Below are 18,934 nucleotides of genomic sequence, written 5' to 3'. Positions count from 1 at the left end.
TAATACTTCTGGTAGAATGACTAGTCGAACAAGCTGTAATTGATATAAATGTATATAATGCATATTTTTAAATTGTATTGCATACCTGTTGCTGCCATAATAACGGCCCATTTCAAAAATGTATGTAATTTTGTTCTCTTTTTCTACTTAACAGCTCCTACTCACTATAGTGGAGCGATGACGTAACATTAAAAAATATATATTAAAACTGTATAGTGAAAATACCACTTTTCACCATATTTGACTGTGTATTCTGGTAAAGATGTCACTCAGAAATGCATTATAGGAGCTAAAAGCTTTGTAATTGCCACTTTATGAATGCTCATGTAAAGCTAATTGTACTGACCACTGGTCAAGTCTCACAGCTTTGTAAAATAGGTACAATTACTAGGCATTTTTCTGTCACATATGAGTGGCAGTCATGAGTTGTGACTAACAGCCTGAGGGATCTCCTGATACGTGAGCTTCTCAAAGTGTCTCTGCTGCTCCAGTGAGCTGCAGACAGCTCCGCTCTGAGGCTCCACCCAGCACTCCGTCACCAAACTCAGCTCTGTGTCCACATCTATGGCCTCCACCTCAGTGTCATTGTCATCATCTGTGGAGAAACTGGAGACACCACGCCAAACACAGACAGAGTTAAACCCAACGCCCATTATAAGACAAAAACTATCACTAACTAACTGTGCTCTTCTAATCTTTTAATTGAATTAGTGCACCTAGCATGCCATTAGCTGTATGAAGAGGACAAACCATATTCGCAAACAATTAAATATTTTTCAGTTCTGCACTATTTATTGTATTTTATCTCTCCAAATAATGGATGTCATAAAAGTGAAAATTAGCAGAAATACAATAATGCAACCTCTTGGTTTGAGACAGTATTATAGTTTTAATTCATATTTTGAATTAGTTTTTATTTTTTGTATTTTTATTTTAATTGTAAAGTTTTCACTCATTGTCATTTTTACATTGTTCAGATCTTAACTATTTATTTATTTATTGTATTTTTTTTTTTCAGTCATTGTTTTATTTTGATGCTATTTACAAACAATTTTTTTTTCAGATCCTGCACAATTCATGAAGGCAGAGTTTCCCAAACTTATTTGTCAAACAAACATTTTATGACCAAAATGATTTCCTGTGAACTACCCCCTGAGACTTTAACTAATGCTAAATGTAATGAATTTCATAACATCTTCAAATTTGGAATTAATCAAAACAATAAACATAGTTAATTAAAACAAAGTTGTTTAATTATTTGATTTAAATTAAACCAAACTTAACTGATTATTAAGGTTTAATTAACAAATAAATGTTCTATTGATTTTTTTCTTTATATATTTTTACAAATTTTACTTATTTTTATATTACATTTTAAAATGTATACGCTTTCATTTAATTCAGTATCTGTATTTCTGTCATAATCTCACACAGACCCCTGCAGTTTCATTGTAAAGCCATCATAAATTCGTAAAAATGTAGACTTTCATCTTCTCATACAAGATTAGGAGCCAGATTTTCTAAATCATAAACTTTTAAACTCAGAACCTCTTTAAATGTGAGCAGTGTGATGATGCACTCAGCCTTACAATGATCTACTCTAGACCATTACAGCATAGGAATCACTCAGCTGAAGCCATCGAAGAATTTAGCAGTGAACAGATGAAGCGTTACCTGTCCTTGGTAGAAGTGGAATGAGGTGGGAAAAGGATGTACTGGACAATGCAGGTGTGTTTTTCTCCGTCCAAATCAGCTGACGGACTCTGCATGCACAGTTGTGGCTGAAAGTTAGAGATGCATCGCTACCAAAACGCTAAAACTGGGATATACTAGCGTAGAGTGTTCATACTTTCACCTGCATTGGCAGTTCTGACACCATGTTGACGATACCCTCTCCGCTGGCGGCAAAGTGGAAGCCTTCCGACAGACGAATACTGCACAATCGAAAACAGCCATTGAGAATGCAGCAAATGCTCTTGACAGAAGTGACTTCTTACAGGTCAAGGATGTTTTAGACTCACTCGGAGAGCATGGAGAGGATATGAGCGACTGCGTGCAGCGACACGGCGGTTCCCGGGCCGTTCTGAACGGCCCAAACCCAGCGCTGGTGCAGGAAGTATCGGGACAGAGACGCCATGGTGGAGGACGCCGTCCTGCTGGCAGCCATGCTGAGAGGGGCGCCCATGATGGGCGGCTGAGCGAAGGGCTCCATGTTTAAGATGAAAGGGGTGCGGAAATCTGACGGAAGTTTCTCGTACCTGCAGCAGGACGTCAGAACAAGATTAGGGAGCAGATTTGCTAAATAATAAGCTTTTAAAACCTACAGAAGAACTAATCAGAGTCAGTGTTGTCATTTTAAACTAAAACGAAAACTATTGAAAAAAAGGAAAATGTGACCCTGTCTGTGAAATCCAGGCTAAAGTCTCAAAATCTAATTATGAGATAACAAGCATCAAAGTTGGATTTCAACCATTAATTTCACTATGATTTAAATTTTAGACATGGCCTTACTAAGTCAATATTAAAGATACAAAGGTTATTTTCACAGAATGTTCTTTACATCTTTATAAAGGATGATTTGATGTAGAAAACAGATTAGAAAATGAGAAAAGCTTAAATTTAAAGAACTTTAAAGAAATGAAAATTCGAAATGTTGGCATGGCAGCGATCAGAAATAAAATACACTGAAGCTTAAGTACTAAAATGACTAAAACAGAAACAAAAATGATGCTAAATAGAAATACAAAAATAAATGGCAAAAGCACAAATAATTACAAAATTAAACTAAAATTCAAACTAATAAAATGACATGATATAATAAAAATGACAAAAATAACTAGTGGTCGAACGATATTGGTTTTTTGACAGCCGATACCGATGACGATATCTTGGAAAGCAGGGTGGACGATGGCCGATATAAAGCCGATATAATTTTATTTATTTTAATTCATATTTAAGAAATTTGAAATAATTTGAAAATTGATTAAAAAAATAAATGTGTTAAATTTGAAATGTTTATTAGACATTCAAAGATTTGTTTAAATGATATAAATGCGTATTTGCTGAATGCTGACGCAAACAAGATAGTATTATAATGTTTGTCTTTCTATTACTAATAATATAAAAGCAGGCATTATAAGACTTTTTGTATACATTTTAATTCCTTTGTTTAACCATTCTATCTGATTATTAGACAGACTTCTATCTGTATTTAGACAGAACTGTTAACGACAACAGCGAACAAGAGGGAGAATGTGAGCACTGTGTGCCCAGGAGCTGCCGTTCTCAGCGCCGTCAAAATAAAAGTCACGCCTCGAACGCATTGGCCAAACAGGAAAACTTATCGGCCAATGCCGATATTTTTAAAATGCCAAATATCGGCCGATATATCGGCCTTGGCTCGGTCGACCACTAAAAATAACTAAATTACTAAAACTTTAACTAAAATTACAATGAAAACAGAAAATATGAAAAAAAACAAGATATTAATAAAAACTAAATTAGTATAAATAATAATAAAATAACACTTATCTAAGTCTGCATTAAAACAGTGTTCGCAAATCCTTGTAATTTTGTAAAGTGACACATTCCAGAGTAAAACACGATATTAAACACATTAATCTTTGGAATTTAGTCCAGTTTATCCATTAGACATTGATCATGAAAAGTTCAAATCTAAAAATATTAAATACAGAAATAAAAAGGCTTTGTGTGAGTATAAAGTAAAACTTTTTTCTTCAGACTAACACGCACCAATGAATCGTTCACAGTAAGACGTGTAGTGAGAAAATAAGGTAACTTTTGACTTCATGTTGATTATAGGTCCGTCATAACTTCATGAAGCTAAATTGAGATAACTGTAATAAGATCTATTATTGTTTAATGTTACGTCACAGACCTGATCAGTAGTTTTTCCAGAGGTTTGTTGAGCACCACCACACACGGCCGGTCAGACAGCGCCGGTTTGGGCACAGAAAGAGGCGGCGACATGGAGGGCGACGCGTTACCCAGAATCTTCCGCTTGGTTTTTGGCGTGGCCTCCTTATTCTGGACTCGATGAGGGAACCGCAGCCGAAGGATCTGCTCACGAAGTTCATCCACAATCTACAGAGTAAGAAACACTCGTTCTCTTATGCGCCTCCATACAGTGCTGCTCTGAAAACAGCTTTCGCAGCAACCAAATGAACTGAATTCTAGTGTGGAAAACACCTTCACCTTGTTCCTGGAGTGTGCCAGAGTCCCTATCGGGAAGCCCAATCGCAGCACCATGCAGGGAGCTTTAGAGATCAGACGCACCAGATAGAAGGAGACGGGGGGCAGCTCAGAGGCACTGTGGGAATAATGCTTGTTAAACACTGCTGAACTGCTCTGTAAATCTGCCAAATGAACTGCGTATGAAATAATGATATTTTAGTATCATTGAGATACCACTATAGTTTTTAATAATATTTTGAGTTTTTATTTGTAGATTTTCCATTTTCATTTTTATTAAAGTTTGAGTAATTTTGTTGTGATTTGTCATTTTTATTAATATTTTGAATTAGTTTTTATATGTATATTTTCCATTTTCATTTTCATTAAAGTTTGAGTAATTTTGTTGTGATTTGTCATTTTTATATTTTATATTTATTTTATTTCAAGTAACACATAACTATAATAACCCTTGGAATAAACACAGTCACATACATAATCCCCAAAAAGTATTTGGACACTTTAGTCACACAGTGTTGTTACTGTTAATTAAAATTATTTAAAAAAAAATAGGTAATTGAAAAAAGCTCAAATAAAATAAAATCTAAATATTAGATGAAAAAACATACACGAAAATTTGAAATGTATTAGAAATAACTGAAATATGTTAATGTTGAAGTATAAAAATTACTAAAACTAAAGCTGAAATAAAAATTAATTAAAGCTATATAGAATTTCTTTTAAATGACTAAAGCACATAAAAAAAAAATAATAATGAAAATATAAAAATAACAGGTATGAATGAATGATATAATAGCAACACAATATAATATAAATAAATAATATAAATAACACTGGTTATTTATATCTGAATGTGGGAAAAATGTCTGAATCTAGTGTGGGAATAATGCTTGTTAAAATGCTCTGTAAATCTGTCAAATGAGCTGTGCATGTACCTGTAGATAAGTTTGACGTATGAGTATCCCTCCACCAGGACGAAACTGCTCCAGTCCCTGAGCAGCGAGGTGAGCGCCGAGTGAGAGATGCGACACTGGATGGTACTGAAGCGACCGTTACTGCCAGCGTTGTGCACGTGCTTTGGGACCGGGCTGAACAGAGAGACACACAGCAAAACAGAGACAAGAAAACCGTTTACTGCCATTGGGATTTAATGCACACTGAATCTAAATCCAATCTCTCTTATTTCATTCCAACTCAAGTTAACATTTTGCTGATAGGTCTATGCTATAGAGACCGCTGACCAATCCAGGCTGTGTTCACTCACATGTCATGCTCCAGAAGGATAGCGATGCGATGCATGTGCAGCCAGCGCTGCCAGAAGTTGGCATCCATGGACAGGATGGGCTTCCAGTAGGAGGCAAACTGTGATTGGCTGGAGTCTTTAGAGCCACTGTGCTGGAGGGAGAGGACCTGATGGAGAGCAGGATTGTGTTTAACATGTTTAAATCACCAAAACACAACAAAAACATGAACCTTAGTGTGCTACGCTACTGTTTATGTAATTTAAGAGACGCTTTTTTCACAGAATTCACAACATTTTTCAAGGTTTTTTAAAAAATTCACCAGGGCTGCATTTATTTGACCAAAAATATAGTAAAAACAGTAATATTCTGAAATATTATTTCAGTTTAAAATTACTGTTTTCTATGTGAATATATTGTAAAATGTAATTTATTTCTGTGATCAAAGCTGTATTTTCAGCATCATTACTCCAGTCTTCAGTGTCACATGATCTTCAGAAATCATTCTAATATGCTGATTTGCTGCTCAAGAAACATTTCTGATTATTATCAATGCTGAAAACAGTTGTGCTGTTGCATGTTTTTTGTGGAAGCACTTTATTTTTCAGGATTCTTTGATGAATAGAAAGTTTAACAAAAATAGCATTTAAAACCAAATAAATCGTTTAGAACATTATAAATGTCTTTACTGTAACTTTTAATCAATTTAATGCATAATTTCTGAACATTATGAATTTTTGAGTATGAATTTCTTATATATATATAAAAGTCTTACTGTCCCAAACTTTGTGCACTATTTCGTTTTGCACTAACACTCACCGGTGTGCTGGATCCAGGTGGGATGTAAAACAGAGGAACCCCATTTTTCGTGCTTTCGGGGATGGTGTAGTGTTCTGGGATGGAATTAAAGGACTGCAGGTGCACCAACATCTGATCTGTCTGATTTATGCTGTTGAGGAGAAACACTATACAGCATTACTCTACATCAAACTAAAGCAGACCGTAAATCTTCCTTCTGCGATCATCATTCAAGATAAGACTGAAACCAGAGTTTATAACTGACCTCTGCAGAGTGTTCCAGAAGCGGCGGATGACAGACGTCCGGTAGGGGCTTGTGATTGGTTTCCGCATGGTGCAGCTGATGTCATGGAGGATGTCGTAGCTGCCCTCTATGGTCACCTCCACCCAGGTGGTGCGTTTGACTGGATTCAGGGGCCAAGACGCCACGGCAAGGTACTCGATACGCATGTTATGCTTCCAGAGGAGGACCAGCTTCACCTCCAGCTGACTTCCTCCTTATAAAGAGACGAGATTATTTTGAAATCTCAAGGGTGCATTAAATGCATAATATTTGTATATATTCATTATACAAGCATACTTGAACACCTGACCCTATGAGGTTAAAGTACCTTTAGTGATGTTGATTTCCCGGATGGTGTATCCCTCTCGCAGTCTGATGGACAGCACACTGATCAAGTCAGCGTGCACTTCTTTCTCCGTGTGTTTCTTCCTGCGCATCACTAAGGCGGGGTTTCCACTGGCCGACACCAGGTGTTCATTAAAGAGCCTGTGCTGGGAGACTACAAACACACAGACGACACAGACCAGCCATTACAGTGCTGTAGGCATTGCATTATGCAAAAGATAAACCTAAAATAAATTCATTTAAATATACGGCCACACTTTTAAGGACTAATTCTCACTATTAACTACAACTTTTGCCTCAAACTATATAATAAAATAATTTGCTGCTTATTAATAGTTAGTAAGGTTAAGTTTAGGTATGAGGTAGATTAAGGAATCTAAAATACGGTCATGCAGAATCAGACATTAATATGTGACCCTGCAGCACAAAAGCAGTGTTAAGTCGCTGGGGTATATTTGTAGCAATAGCAAAAAAAAAACATTGTATGGGTCAAAACTATCAATTTTTCTTTTATGCCAAAAATCATTAGAATATTAAGTAAAGATCATGTTCCATGAAGATATTTTGTAAATTTCCTACCGTAAATATATCAAAACTTCATTTTTGATTAGTAATATGCATTGCTAAGAACTTCATTTGGACAACTTTAAAGCTGATTTTATCAATATTTTTATTTTTTTGCACCCTCAGATTCCAGATTTTCAAATAGTTGTATCTCGGCCAAATATTGTCCTATCCTAACAAACCACACATCAATGGAAAGATCATTTATTCAGCTTTCAGATGATGTATAAATCTCAATTTCAAAAAATGTACCCTTATGACTGGTTTTGTGGCCCAGGGTGACATATGTGCTTTATAAGTACAGCCAATATGCTAGTAATATAAAAATAGTGAGAAGTGTTACTATATATATGGTCATTTTGCATTCTAACCAAATCAAATCCTAGCTGTATGTAGATGTTTTAAAAGTGAAAGTAAAATCAGTTGTGGTTCCCTGCAGTCAGATGCTTGCGTTTCACAAATGATTAAGCAACTTCAAAAGAGGCCCACTGAAAATCATATGACATCTGAACTAACTTTTGACCAAACCTCGTGAAAATGATGAGTATGAAACTACCTCTAATGTGATATGAATTTGGCTTGACTAGGAGGCAGAAATGAAAGTGCACAGACAGGGCTGATATACTGAGTGCTGAGAGCTTTGGTATTCATTTCTTTGCAGTCTGATAATGTGTGGGGAACTAACAGTGTTTTAAGTGAACAGAGAAATATTGTCTAAGAAATATTCAAGCGTTCAAACATCTCCGAATGCTATCCATCCTTCTCTGTGGTTCTCACTTCTCATATTTGCCTATTAAAACAGCAGCTGTGTAATCTCAGTTTTAGACTTCCACGGTCATCTACATAAGTACGTTCTAAGTAAACTATTTAGACACTTTAATCACACTCAGGGCTGTTACTGTTAACTAAAACTGTTAAATATTATTTTTTGGCAATTGGAAAAAGAGCTGAAATAAAATAAATATTAGATGAAAATGGAAATAAACTGAAATAAATATGTTTACGTTGGAGTATTAAAATTATTAAAACTCAAAGTGAAATAAAAATCTTTATGAAATTCAAAAAATAATAAAATATTTAAAAATAAATGACAAAAACGCATAACATAAAATAATACTGAGAATTCAAAATATAAATAAATACTACAACAGTAAAAATATTACTGAAATAACACTGCTCACTTAATGTCTGAATGTCACTGCATTACTTAACAAAATATGAAATCAAATGGCTATTTTTAAAAAGTACTACAGACACATTTTATTTTTCAGGATTCTTTGATGAATAGAATGTTTATTTGAAACAGAAATCTTTTGTAACATTATAAATGTCTTTGCTGTCACTTTTGATCAACTGAACGCATCCTTGGTGAAAACAAATCCTGCTGGCCCCAAACTTTTGGACTTTGTAGTTTTGCGCTAACACTCACCGGTGTTGTGGATCCAGGTGGGATGTAAAACAGAGGAACCCCATTTTTCGTGCTTTCGGGGATGGTGTAGTGTTCTGGGATGGAATTAAAGGACTGCAGGTGCACCAACATCTGATCTGTCTGATTTATGCTGTTGAGGAGAAACACTATACAGCATTACTCTACATCAAACTAAAGCAGACCGTAAATCTTCCTTCTGCGATCATCATTCAAGATAAGACTGAAACCAGAGTTTATAACTGACCTCTGCAGAGTGTTCCAGAAGCGGCGGATGACAGACGTCCGGTAGGGGCTTGTGATTGGTTTCCGCATGGTGCAGCTGATGTCATGGAGGATGTCGTAGCTGCCCTCTATGGTCACCTCCACCCAGGTGGTGCGTTTGACTGGATTCAGGGGCCAAGACGCCACGGCAAGGTACTCGATACGCATGTTATGCTTCCAGAGGAGGACCAGCTTCACCTCCAGCTGACTTCCTCCTTATAAAGAGACGAGATTATTTTGAAATCTCAAGGGTGCATTAAATGCATAATATTTGTATATATTCATTATACAAGCATACTTGAACACCTGACCCTATGAGGTTAAAGTACCTTTAGTGATGTTGATTTCCCGGATGGTGTATCCCTCTCGCAGTCTGATGGACAGCACACTGATCAAGTCAGCGTGCACTTCTTTCTCCGTGTGTTTCTTCCTGCGCATCACTAAGGCGGGGTTTCCACTGGCCGACACCAGGTGTTCATTAAAGAGCCTGTGCTGGGAGACTACAAACACACAGACGACACAGACCAGCCATTACAGTGCTGTAGGCATTGCATTATGCAAAAGATAAACCTAAAATAAATTCATTTAAATATACGGCCACACTTTTAAGGACTAATTCTCACTATTAACTACAACTTTTGCCTCAAACTATATAATAAAATAATTTGCTGCTTATTAATAGTTAGTAAGGTTAAGTTTAGGTATGAGGTAGATTAAGGAATCTAAAATACGGTCATGCAGAATCAGACATTAATATGTGACCCTGCAGCACAAAAGCAGTGTTAAGTCGCTGGGGTATATTTGTAGCAATAGCAAAAAAAAAACATTGTATGGGTCAAAACTATCAATTTTTCTTTTATGCCAAAAATCATTAGAATATTAAGTAAAGATCATGTTCCATGAAGATATTTTGTAAATTTCCTACCGTAAATATATCAAAACTTCATTTTTGATTAGTAATATGCATTGCTAAGAACTTCATTTGGACAACTTTAAAGCTGATTTTATCAATATTTTTATTTTTTTGCACCCTCAGATTCCAGATTTTCAAATAGTTGTATCTCGGCCAAATATTGTCCTATCCTAACAAACCACACATCAATGGAAAGATCATTTATTCAGCTTTCAGATGATGTATAAATCTCAATTTCAAAAAATGTACCCTTATGACTGGTTTTGTGGCCCAGGGTGACATATGTGCTTTATAAGTACAGCCAATATGCTAGTAATATAAAAATAGTGAGAAGTGTTACTATATATATGGTCATTTTGCATTCTAACCAAATCAAATCCTAGCTGTATGTAGATGTTTTAAAAGTGAAAGTAAAATCAGTTGTGGTTCCCTGCAGTCAGATGCTTGCGTTTCACAAATGATTAAGCAACTTCAAAAGAGGCCCACTGAAAATCATATGACATCTGAACTAACTTTTGACCAAACCTCGTGAAAATGATGAGTATGAAACTACCTCTAATGTGATATGAATTTGGCTTGACTAGGAGGCAGAAATGAAAGTGCACAGACAGGGCTGATATACTGAGTGCTGAGAGCTTTGGTATTCATTTCTTTGCAGTCTGATAATGTGTGGGGAACTAACAGTGTTTTAAGTGAACAGAGAAATATTGTCTAAGAAATATTCAAGCGTTCAAACATCTCCGAATGCTATCCATCCTTCTCTGTGGTTCTCACTTCTCATATTTGCCTATTAAAACAGCAGCTGTGTAATCTCAGTTTTAGACTTCCACGGTCATCTACATAAGTACGTTCTAAGTAAACTATTTAGACACTTTAATCACACTCAGGGCTGTTACTGTTAACTAAAACTGTTAAATATTATTTTTTGGCAATTGGAAAAAGAGCTGAAATAAAATAAATATTAGATGAAAATGGAAATAAACTGAAATAAACATGTTTACGTTGGAGTATTAAAATTATTAAAACTCAAAGTGAAATAAAAATCTTTATGAAATTCAAAAAATATTAAAATATTTAAAAATAAATGACAAAAACGCATAACATAAAATAATACTGAGAATTCAAAATATAAATAAATACTACAACAGTAAAAATATTACTGAAATAACACTGCTCACTTAATGTCTGAATGTCACTGCATTACTTAACAAAATATGAAATCAAATGGCTATTTTTAAAAAGTACTACAGACACATTTATCAAGGAAAATCATGGACGGTATGAAATGCTAAAACAGTAGTTCTAGTGTTGAAAATGACATTAAGTATTTTTCTAGTGGTTAGTGAAACATGTCTGTAGATAATGTGATTCAAACACACTAAGACTTCAAAAGTGCTCAAGAAAAGTGATGTTAGTGAAAAGAGGAGATCCTGTGGCATACAGATTTGATGTTCAGATATTCTTAGGTGTGGCTTCAGTGTTGAGCTTACAGCAGCAGTACTCTGGGTTCATGGACTCGCCGGGCCTCAGGAAGGAGTATGTGAGGAAGGCGCGGTGGTAAGCGTTCATCTCGTCGCCTGTAGAGTCGGACTCTGGATACATGGACAGGTAGGAGCCAAAGGTTGCCATGGAGATGAACTTCATCAGCTCCACATTGGGGATGTAGCCAAAACTACAGTCATAGGAGTAAGCACCGCCCACCTGAAGGAAACATTCACAAACACAACACCTCAGAGCAGTTATACAGTAAAACAAATAATCTGCATTTACCATTTAAAGGTTTGAGGTCCGTAAGATTTTGTTTTAAAGAAAGTAATACTTTTACTCATCAAGTAAATTGACCAAAAGTTACAGCAAAGACATAATGCTACAAAAGATTTCTATTTCAAATAAAAGCTGTTCTTTTGAACTGTCTATTCTTCAAAGAATCCTGAAAAATAAAATGTATCACAGTATCCACAAAAATATGAAGCAGCACAACTGTTTTCATCATTGATAATAATCAGAAATGTTTCTTGAGCAGCAAATCAGCATATTATTATGATTTCTGAAGATCATGCGACACTGAAGACTGGAGGAATGATGCTGAAAATACAGCTGCACATCACATAAATAAATTACATTTTAATATATATATTCACATAGAAAACACTTATTTTAAACTGTAATATTTCACAATATTACTGATTTTACCATATGTTTTTATCTAATAAATGCATCCTTGGTGAGCAGAAGAGACTTCTTTAAAAACCATTAAAAATCTTACCAACCCCAAAGTTTTGAATGGCATTGTAAATAATATTATTTATAATATATTTGTGAGTTGTCTAATGGATCGGAGCAGCACCTGGACAAACGAACAGGCAATGGTTCCACTTCTTAACTGGTTCAGTAGCGTTTCACACACAGCAACATCAGGAACACTCGTCACTCCGTCTGTGATGATTATTATACCTGCAGGACAACACAAAAGACGACTAACTACACAAGCACTTTATTCACTGCCATTTATGCACTTATTGTACTGCGCACTTAGACTGAGAGAGACCACATGACTGACCATTTAGGCATGGGTTAAACCCTGCAAACTTTAGCTCTTCTTTAAAAGCACTCATGGTATAAACAATTTTGTTTCTAGATTCACTGTTAATATCTAATGAATAAATGGAAAATAAACGGTTTGTGAATGTGATGTTCACTGGATTTCAACACGTATGGAGACACTTACCTGCACCAGAGTTTGGAGGCAGAAGTTGCAGCGCGAGAATGCCCTGCCTCACCATGCTGACCAGCCCGACATCTGCCGTCACCATGGAAACCCCCGGCTTCCTCTGAGACGGTTCCTCCACAATGTTATTTATTTCTGTGATGCGCAGCTGTATTTTCAGCATCATTCCTCCAGTCTTCAGCGTCACATGATCTTCAGAAATCATTCTAATATGCTGATTTGCTGCTCAACAAACATTTCTGATCATTATCAATGATGAAAACACTTGTGCTGCACAATATTTTCGTGGAAACTGTGATACGTTTTATTTTTCAGGATTCCTTGATGAATAGAATGTTCTAAAGAACAGCATTTATTTGAAATATAAATGTTCTGTAACATTATAAATGTCTTTACTGTCAATTTAATACATCCTTGCTAAATAAAATTGAATTAAAAAAAAAAAAAAAAAAAAAAAAAAATCTTACTGACCCCAAACTTTTGAACAGCAGTATTACAAGACAGAATACAATTATTATGCAGAATATAATAAGAACACATGAACATTAAGCAACAACATACGAGAGGTTATGCTGAATTATGTGCATCATAATTCTGATGCCCACAGGAATGGAGACAGTCTTGTATAAACAGGTCAAAACTACACTGACAAAGGAGATCAGCGTGGCTAAGAGGAACTACTCCGAAAAGTTGAGAAACCAGTTTTCTGCCAATGACCCTGCATCAGTGTGGAAAGGACTGAAAGACGTCACCAACTACAAGACACCATCCACTTCACTGTCACTTCTGTCACCAAAACAAATTCCTCCTATGTGTAAGCATACCTGGCAATAAAGCGCTTTCTGATTCTGATTCAATATCACTAAACATTGGTGTCTTTTATCATATTGCTACATTAAGCCTCGTGGCTGTGCAATACAGTGAGTAAACCACGGTTAAGAAGCAAATTTTCTTTTCATATCAATAAATACCCTTTAAAGGGATAGTTCACCTAAAAATGAAAAAATCTGTCATCATTTACTCACCCTCAAGTTGTTCCAAGCCTGTATGAATTCCTTTCTTTTTTTACTCCTCAAAACGTCTTCTTTTGTGTTCAACAGAAGAAAGAAACTCATACAGGCTCATGTGTTCATGTTTGCGACACTTCAGAAGAAGTCTGGCAGCAGCGTTTTGGACTAGCTGAAGGCACGCAATTTGAGATTTAGATATACCTCAATATATGGAATTGCAGTAATCTAGTCGAGATGTAGCAAACGCATGAACAGCCATTTCTAGAGTTTTTGGAGTGAGAAAGTCTCTGATTTTAGACAGAAGACGAAGTAGATAAAAACTGGATCCGATAACGGAGGAGATATGTTTATCAAATTTAAATGCTGGTCGACAAGAACACCTAGGTTCCGCACCTGTGAAGATCTAACACTGCAAAGCAATGTGGCTTCTTTCTGTGCATTGATTTATTGTCCGTATGAAAAGCATGCACAAGCGAGCTGCTCTTGCCTGATTGTGCTGCTGCTGTAGGACGTCCGCGATGTTGCTCTCCACGGCTCTCAGCTGCTGATAGATCTGATGCAAGAACTGCTCCAAATCCATACAGTCCAGCTGACAGCCCTGAACTAACACCTGACGGGCAGAATCATGGGATATATCACTGATCAGAAAAAAAAACCGCCCAACTAATGCACAGTGAGATTCACAAAAACCTGAGATCCAGACCTGGTGAGAACTAAGGCCAATGATGGAGGAATACGCCAGAATAGTGATGAAGATCTCTGGCTGGAACACGTGATCAGTTCCTGGGACTTTAAAGGGTTTTGCCAGACCAATCAAGCACCGAGACAGAGCGTGGAAGACTTCATCAAAGATCATCTCTCCTGTGCTGTCATCCTGAAGGCAAAACACTGAGTTACTTTCATTGAAAAACAACACCTTCTGAGTTGACTGAATGTGATGATGATGATGATGGTCTCGTACCACGATCCCGGTGGACGGGCTCAGGTCCAGCTCGATGATGAAGCGGTACCTGCGCGCCAGGAAGGTGACGCGTGTGGAGGGAACCAGCAAACACGGGCAGGACGAGGAAGAAGAGTCGGGCTGCCATCCTTTCGGGAGGACGCTCAAAACATCCAGCTCATCCTCTGACTTCAGCTGACAGACACACACACAGAGAGAGACTCTCACAGGATATGATGGGATACAGTGTCATGTGATCCACGAAGATCTGCACTGATCTGGGTGATGTGATTCAGCACAAAAACTGAACAACAAAATTGCTATTGTTCCGATACAGGCCTTCAAGGTAAACAAGAAAGGCCTAAGACATGCATGGAAAGATAGATATTTTAAAAATGAATATATTAAAGGTGACATATCATGAAAATCTGACTTTTCCAGGTTTTAAGTTCCATAATCAGGTCCCCGGTGCATCTACCAACCAAGAAAACGTGAAAAAGATTAACCCAGTAACTTTGTTTTGGGAAGCCTTTTTCTGCAAGCATCTGAGAAAACGAGCATGTCAGATTTTGCTCCCTTGGTGACGTTGCAAAGGGATCTCATTATGATATTACCGCCCCTTCATCTTTAAGTTTACACCCATGGCGCCGTTATTGTGTTTTTGCAAGCGACAATGGTGAACCAGCTCTAATGCCATGGAGAACGTTTGAGCAAAACATGCTAACTGTTCTGTCTTTGACTGCAGAGACGAGCACAGAACAATATTTAGAGTCCCAGCCTCAGAGGAGACGAGAACAGTGGCTTTATTGATTTATTTACTGTATATTGCTGCTGATACACAGATCTAAAGCAAACATGCGATTTATTTCCCAGCTGTTTACCTTCACAGACATAACCCACTGTTTTTTGTAACTCGTGTGTTTTTAACGTAAACTTGTGTGTGAATGAGAACTTAGTTTAGTACTCGCATGCTGTGACAGCCGCTTTCTGTGCGTGTGCTTCGGGTGTGTGCGCTCAGAAAACCGTATATCAGAAGTTTAAACTCATATGGTTTAAAACGCATGATTTCAGCACGATAAACATGATAATCAGAACCAAAACAGATGTGTTTTTAGCAGGTATGAGCTGTAATGGCGCAGCTTTATTCTGGAAAAGGGGGCGGGGAACAGCAGCTCATTTGCATTTAAAGAGACAGGCCCGAAAAACAGCGTGTTTCTGCTTCCACTCAAAATAGGCATTTTCAAAATGATATAATAAATGATCTGTGGAGTATTTTGAGCTGAAACTTCACAGACACATTCTGGGGACACCACAGACTTATATTACATAATATGTCTCCTTTAAAGTAAGATTAATCGGCTGATATTTGGCCATTTTGAAGTTAATGCATCAGCTAGTAACCATCTCTGCTTGGATGGTTAACAGGAGTGGAATTATGAGTATGAGTAAATAAGCTTTTTTCTTTTCAGCGACTGTGTACAATCTCATTTGCTATCATTAAACTGTACATATATTATAACTCAAAAGTTTGGGGGTCAGAAAGATATTTTTTAAAGAGAACTTTTATTCAGCAAGGACGCATTAAATTGATCAAAAATGACAGAAAAGACACTTATAATATTTCTTCCATTTCAAATAAACACTGTTCTTTTGAACTTTCTACTCATCAAAAAATTAATATGTATAGATAAATAGATAGATAGACAGAGACAGACAGACAGACAGATAGACAGATAGATAAACAGATAGATAGATAGATAGATATCTACTCATCAAAAAATTAATATGTATAGATAAATAGATAGATAGACAGAGACAGACAGACAGACAGATAGACAGATAGATAAACAGATAGATAGATAGATAGATAGATAGATAGATAGATAGATAGATAGATAGATAGATAGATAGATAGATAGATAGATAGATAGATGAAATAAAATTATTTATTATTATATTATTATAAGATCATGTGACACTGAAGACTGGAGTAATGATGCTGAAAATTCAGCTTTGATCACAGGAATAAATTACATTTTAAAATATATTCAAATAGAAAAGAGTTATTTTATACTGTAAAAATATTTCACAATATTACTGTATTTAAAAAAAAAAAATGCAGGCTTGGTGAGCAGAAGAGACTTCTTTCTAACACGGTTCTAAATTTAAACGACAGTGTATCCGAATGAAATCATCTATCAGTCACCCTTTTCTCTAGATATTCGCATTGAGTCGTTGCAAAACCCATTAGTCGATAATGAAAGCCAACCCGGTCTCTCTCACCAGCTCAGACGGTGGACTGGACCGAACGACCTGATTGAGCCGGTTGAGGAACCAGGACAGACGCACGTTGCGTGAAATCCTGTACTCCTCTTTCATCAGCAGGTACACCTGCTCAGCCTCCTCCACCTTCAGAGAGAAAAACACCAGAAAACAGCATTTAACATGGGAACTAACCTTAACATGTCAATATAGGAGCAACTTACTGCTAAAAAGCTGATCTTACATAACACTAGATTGAAAAATGTAATTATGCCGGTTAGGTAATTGCACAAGTTTAGTATAGCACATGGCAGCCCAAAAATACTAAAACTATAATTAAAAAAAAATGTAACGTAATTTGTTTGCGACAAATAAAGAGCATTGATAAACAAAATAAAACTAGAAAACATTCCAAAAATACAAATAATTGAAATATAACATTATTTCTTAAGATTATAAATGGCGTTACACATAGAAGTTACACTGTAACTTTTTTCAAGTTATTAATTTTAATTATTTTTCATACCGGGATCTATTCAGGTGTGCATATTATAAAAGGGGCAATAATTCTAGAAGTATTTTTGACAAGTCACTCGAAAATGTTTGAATGTCATTATTTTACACACAAAAAAAGCAATTAAATATTAAAGCTGTACAAATAAACTTACTAATTAAAACAACTGACAGACGTTTGTTGAATTTGAAATGATAATATCTGTATAATTGTTATATGTTCACCATCTAACTACAGATTCCAACATCATGAAGATAAATAAACGCCATTTTGCATGTTTACAAATGCAAAGGCTAAATAGAATATTGCATATACATGTATAAATGTATATTACAGAATAATTTAACATGTCAATTCTAATTATATTTTTGCTTGTTTGTTTCCTTGCATTTTTCTAATGTAATACTGGCCCAGGAGGTGTCATCTAACAGCTAGCATGGTTCATTATATTCTATTCCTATATCAGCATAACTGCATTCAGCATCTGAAAAAAATCATATTCTACTTCAAGACGCCAAACAAAGAAACAAAACTGTTTATCATAAAAAAGAAAACAAGAACAAAAAGGTCTTTATAGTTTGATTGCTGACAGGGTTAAATAGACACTGCAGTGTTTATAACACAACCTGCATCCACTGCTGGAGAATTTCAAAAAAGCTCCAGCTAAATGTGAAGAAGAATAGAGTTAAATGCATGCAGTGTGTCCTCATTCAATAGCACTCAGATATGAAGTAGAGAAAGAGCATGTTGTTGTTGTTGTTGTTGTTGTTGTTGTCTGAGGGAGGGGCTGCAGACACATGACAGAGCTGCATTAAGCTGATTTACTTCCAAGCTCGCCTTAAACATCTCCTAAATATCTCTTATTTATTTAACAGGTTAGAAAAAGGCATTAGGTGCAAGAATAACAGAATAAAAGTCTCACATTCTCCCTAAAATAAATGTTTTTCTCATGTTCTGTGTATGTGCTCTGTTACTTAACCAGTAAACAATTCCGAAGGAACTGAATAAAACAAAGAAACACGGTCTAAATAAGAGTTTAGTTTACCTCATTGTCCTGTCTGTCTGCCATGCCGTGCTTCTCATTACTGGCAGGCTGATTTTGAGCGAGTTTTAGAGGCTTTGTGTGTCAATAAACTGCAGCTGCTTTACTTCCCGTTCACGAATTCAAAATAAAAGCCCCGATACTCGTTCATATGGAGAAAATTGTATATGCGTATTAATTATAATATTATTATTTTTAATTTAATTCTAACTTATAAAAAAATACATTAAAATATAATTTGAGAGAAAAGCCGAATCGGAAAATTTACATGAAATTATTATTTTTTTTTATTATTTTTTTAATATCTCGAATTCCATAAGAATTGTGCTAAGGAGAATTGTTGACTTCATCTTTGGCACGGTAGATGAACTGGAAATATAAACCGTTGAGAT

At 36.0% G+C, this 18,934-nt stretch overlaps 1 protein-coding gene across 1 annotated transcript in view; it reads right to left on the bottom strand.

The window, feature by feature from the left end:
• LOC107554864 (SZT2 subunit of KICSTOR complex) overlaps positions 1 to 18,642 on the bottom strand; it is a 96,470-nt gene extending 77,828 nt beyond the window's left edge. Inside the window, exons 1-19 of the mRNA XM_016237502.1 lie at positions 18,546 to 18,642; positions 17,008 to 17,133; positions 14,746 to 14,919; positions 14,488 to 14,658; positions 14,272 to 14,394; positions 12,775 to 12,889; positions 12,394 to 12,500; positions 11,537 to 11,747; positions 9,463 to 9,633; positions 9,117 to 9,348; positions 6,273 to 6,402; positions 5,477 to 5,622; positions 5,148 to 5,300; positions 4,216 to 4,330; positions 3,899 to 4,104; positions 2,022 to 2,258; positions 1,850 to 1,934; positions 1,675 to 1,763; positions 438 to 606 (exon numbers count right to left, since the gene is read on the bottom strand). Coding sequence (XP_016092988.1) covers positions 438 to 606; positions 1,675 to 1,763; positions 1,850 to 1,934; positions 2,022 to 2,258; positions 3,899 to 4,104; positions 4,216 to 4,330; positions 5,148 to 5,300; positions 5,477 to 5,622; positions 6,273 to 6,402; positions 9,117 to 9,348; positions 9,463 to 9,633; positions 11,537 to 11,747; positions 12,394 to 12,500; positions 12,775 to 12,889; positions 14,272 to 14,394; positions 14,488 to 14,658; positions 14,746 to 14,919; positions 17,008 to 17,133; positions 18,546 to 18,569 — 2,784 coding nt within the window. The 5' untranslated portion in view covers positions 18,570 to 18,642. The remainder of the gene's footprint in view (positions 1 to 437; positions 607 to 1,674; positions 1,764 to 1,849; positions 1,935 to 2,021; positions 2,259 to 3,898; positions 4,105 to 4,215; positions 4,331 to 5,147; positions 5,301 to 5,476; positions 5,623 to 6,272; positions 6,403 to 9,116; positions 9,349 to 9,462; positions 9,634 to 11,536; positions 11,748 to 12,393; positions 12,501 to 12,774; positions 12,890 to 14,271; positions 14,395 to 14,487; positions 14,659 to 14,745; positions 14,920 to 17,007; positions 17,134 to 18,545) is intronic.
• Positions 18,643 to 18,934: the final 292 nt, after the last annotated feature.

Source organism: Sinocyclocheilus grahami, unplaced genomic scaffold (genome assembly GCF_001515645.1).
Source record: "Sinocyclocheilus grahami isolate Dianchi unplaced genomic scaffold, SAMN03320097.WGS_v1.1 scaffold517.1, whole genome shotgun sequence".
NCBI lineage: Eukaryota > Metazoa > Chordata > Actinopteri > Cypriniformes > Cyprinidae > Sinocyclocheilus > Sinocyclocheilus grahami.
The sequence above is the reverse complement of the archived record's forward strand: the minus strand, read 5'-3'. Positions and strand labels throughout refer to the sequence as shown.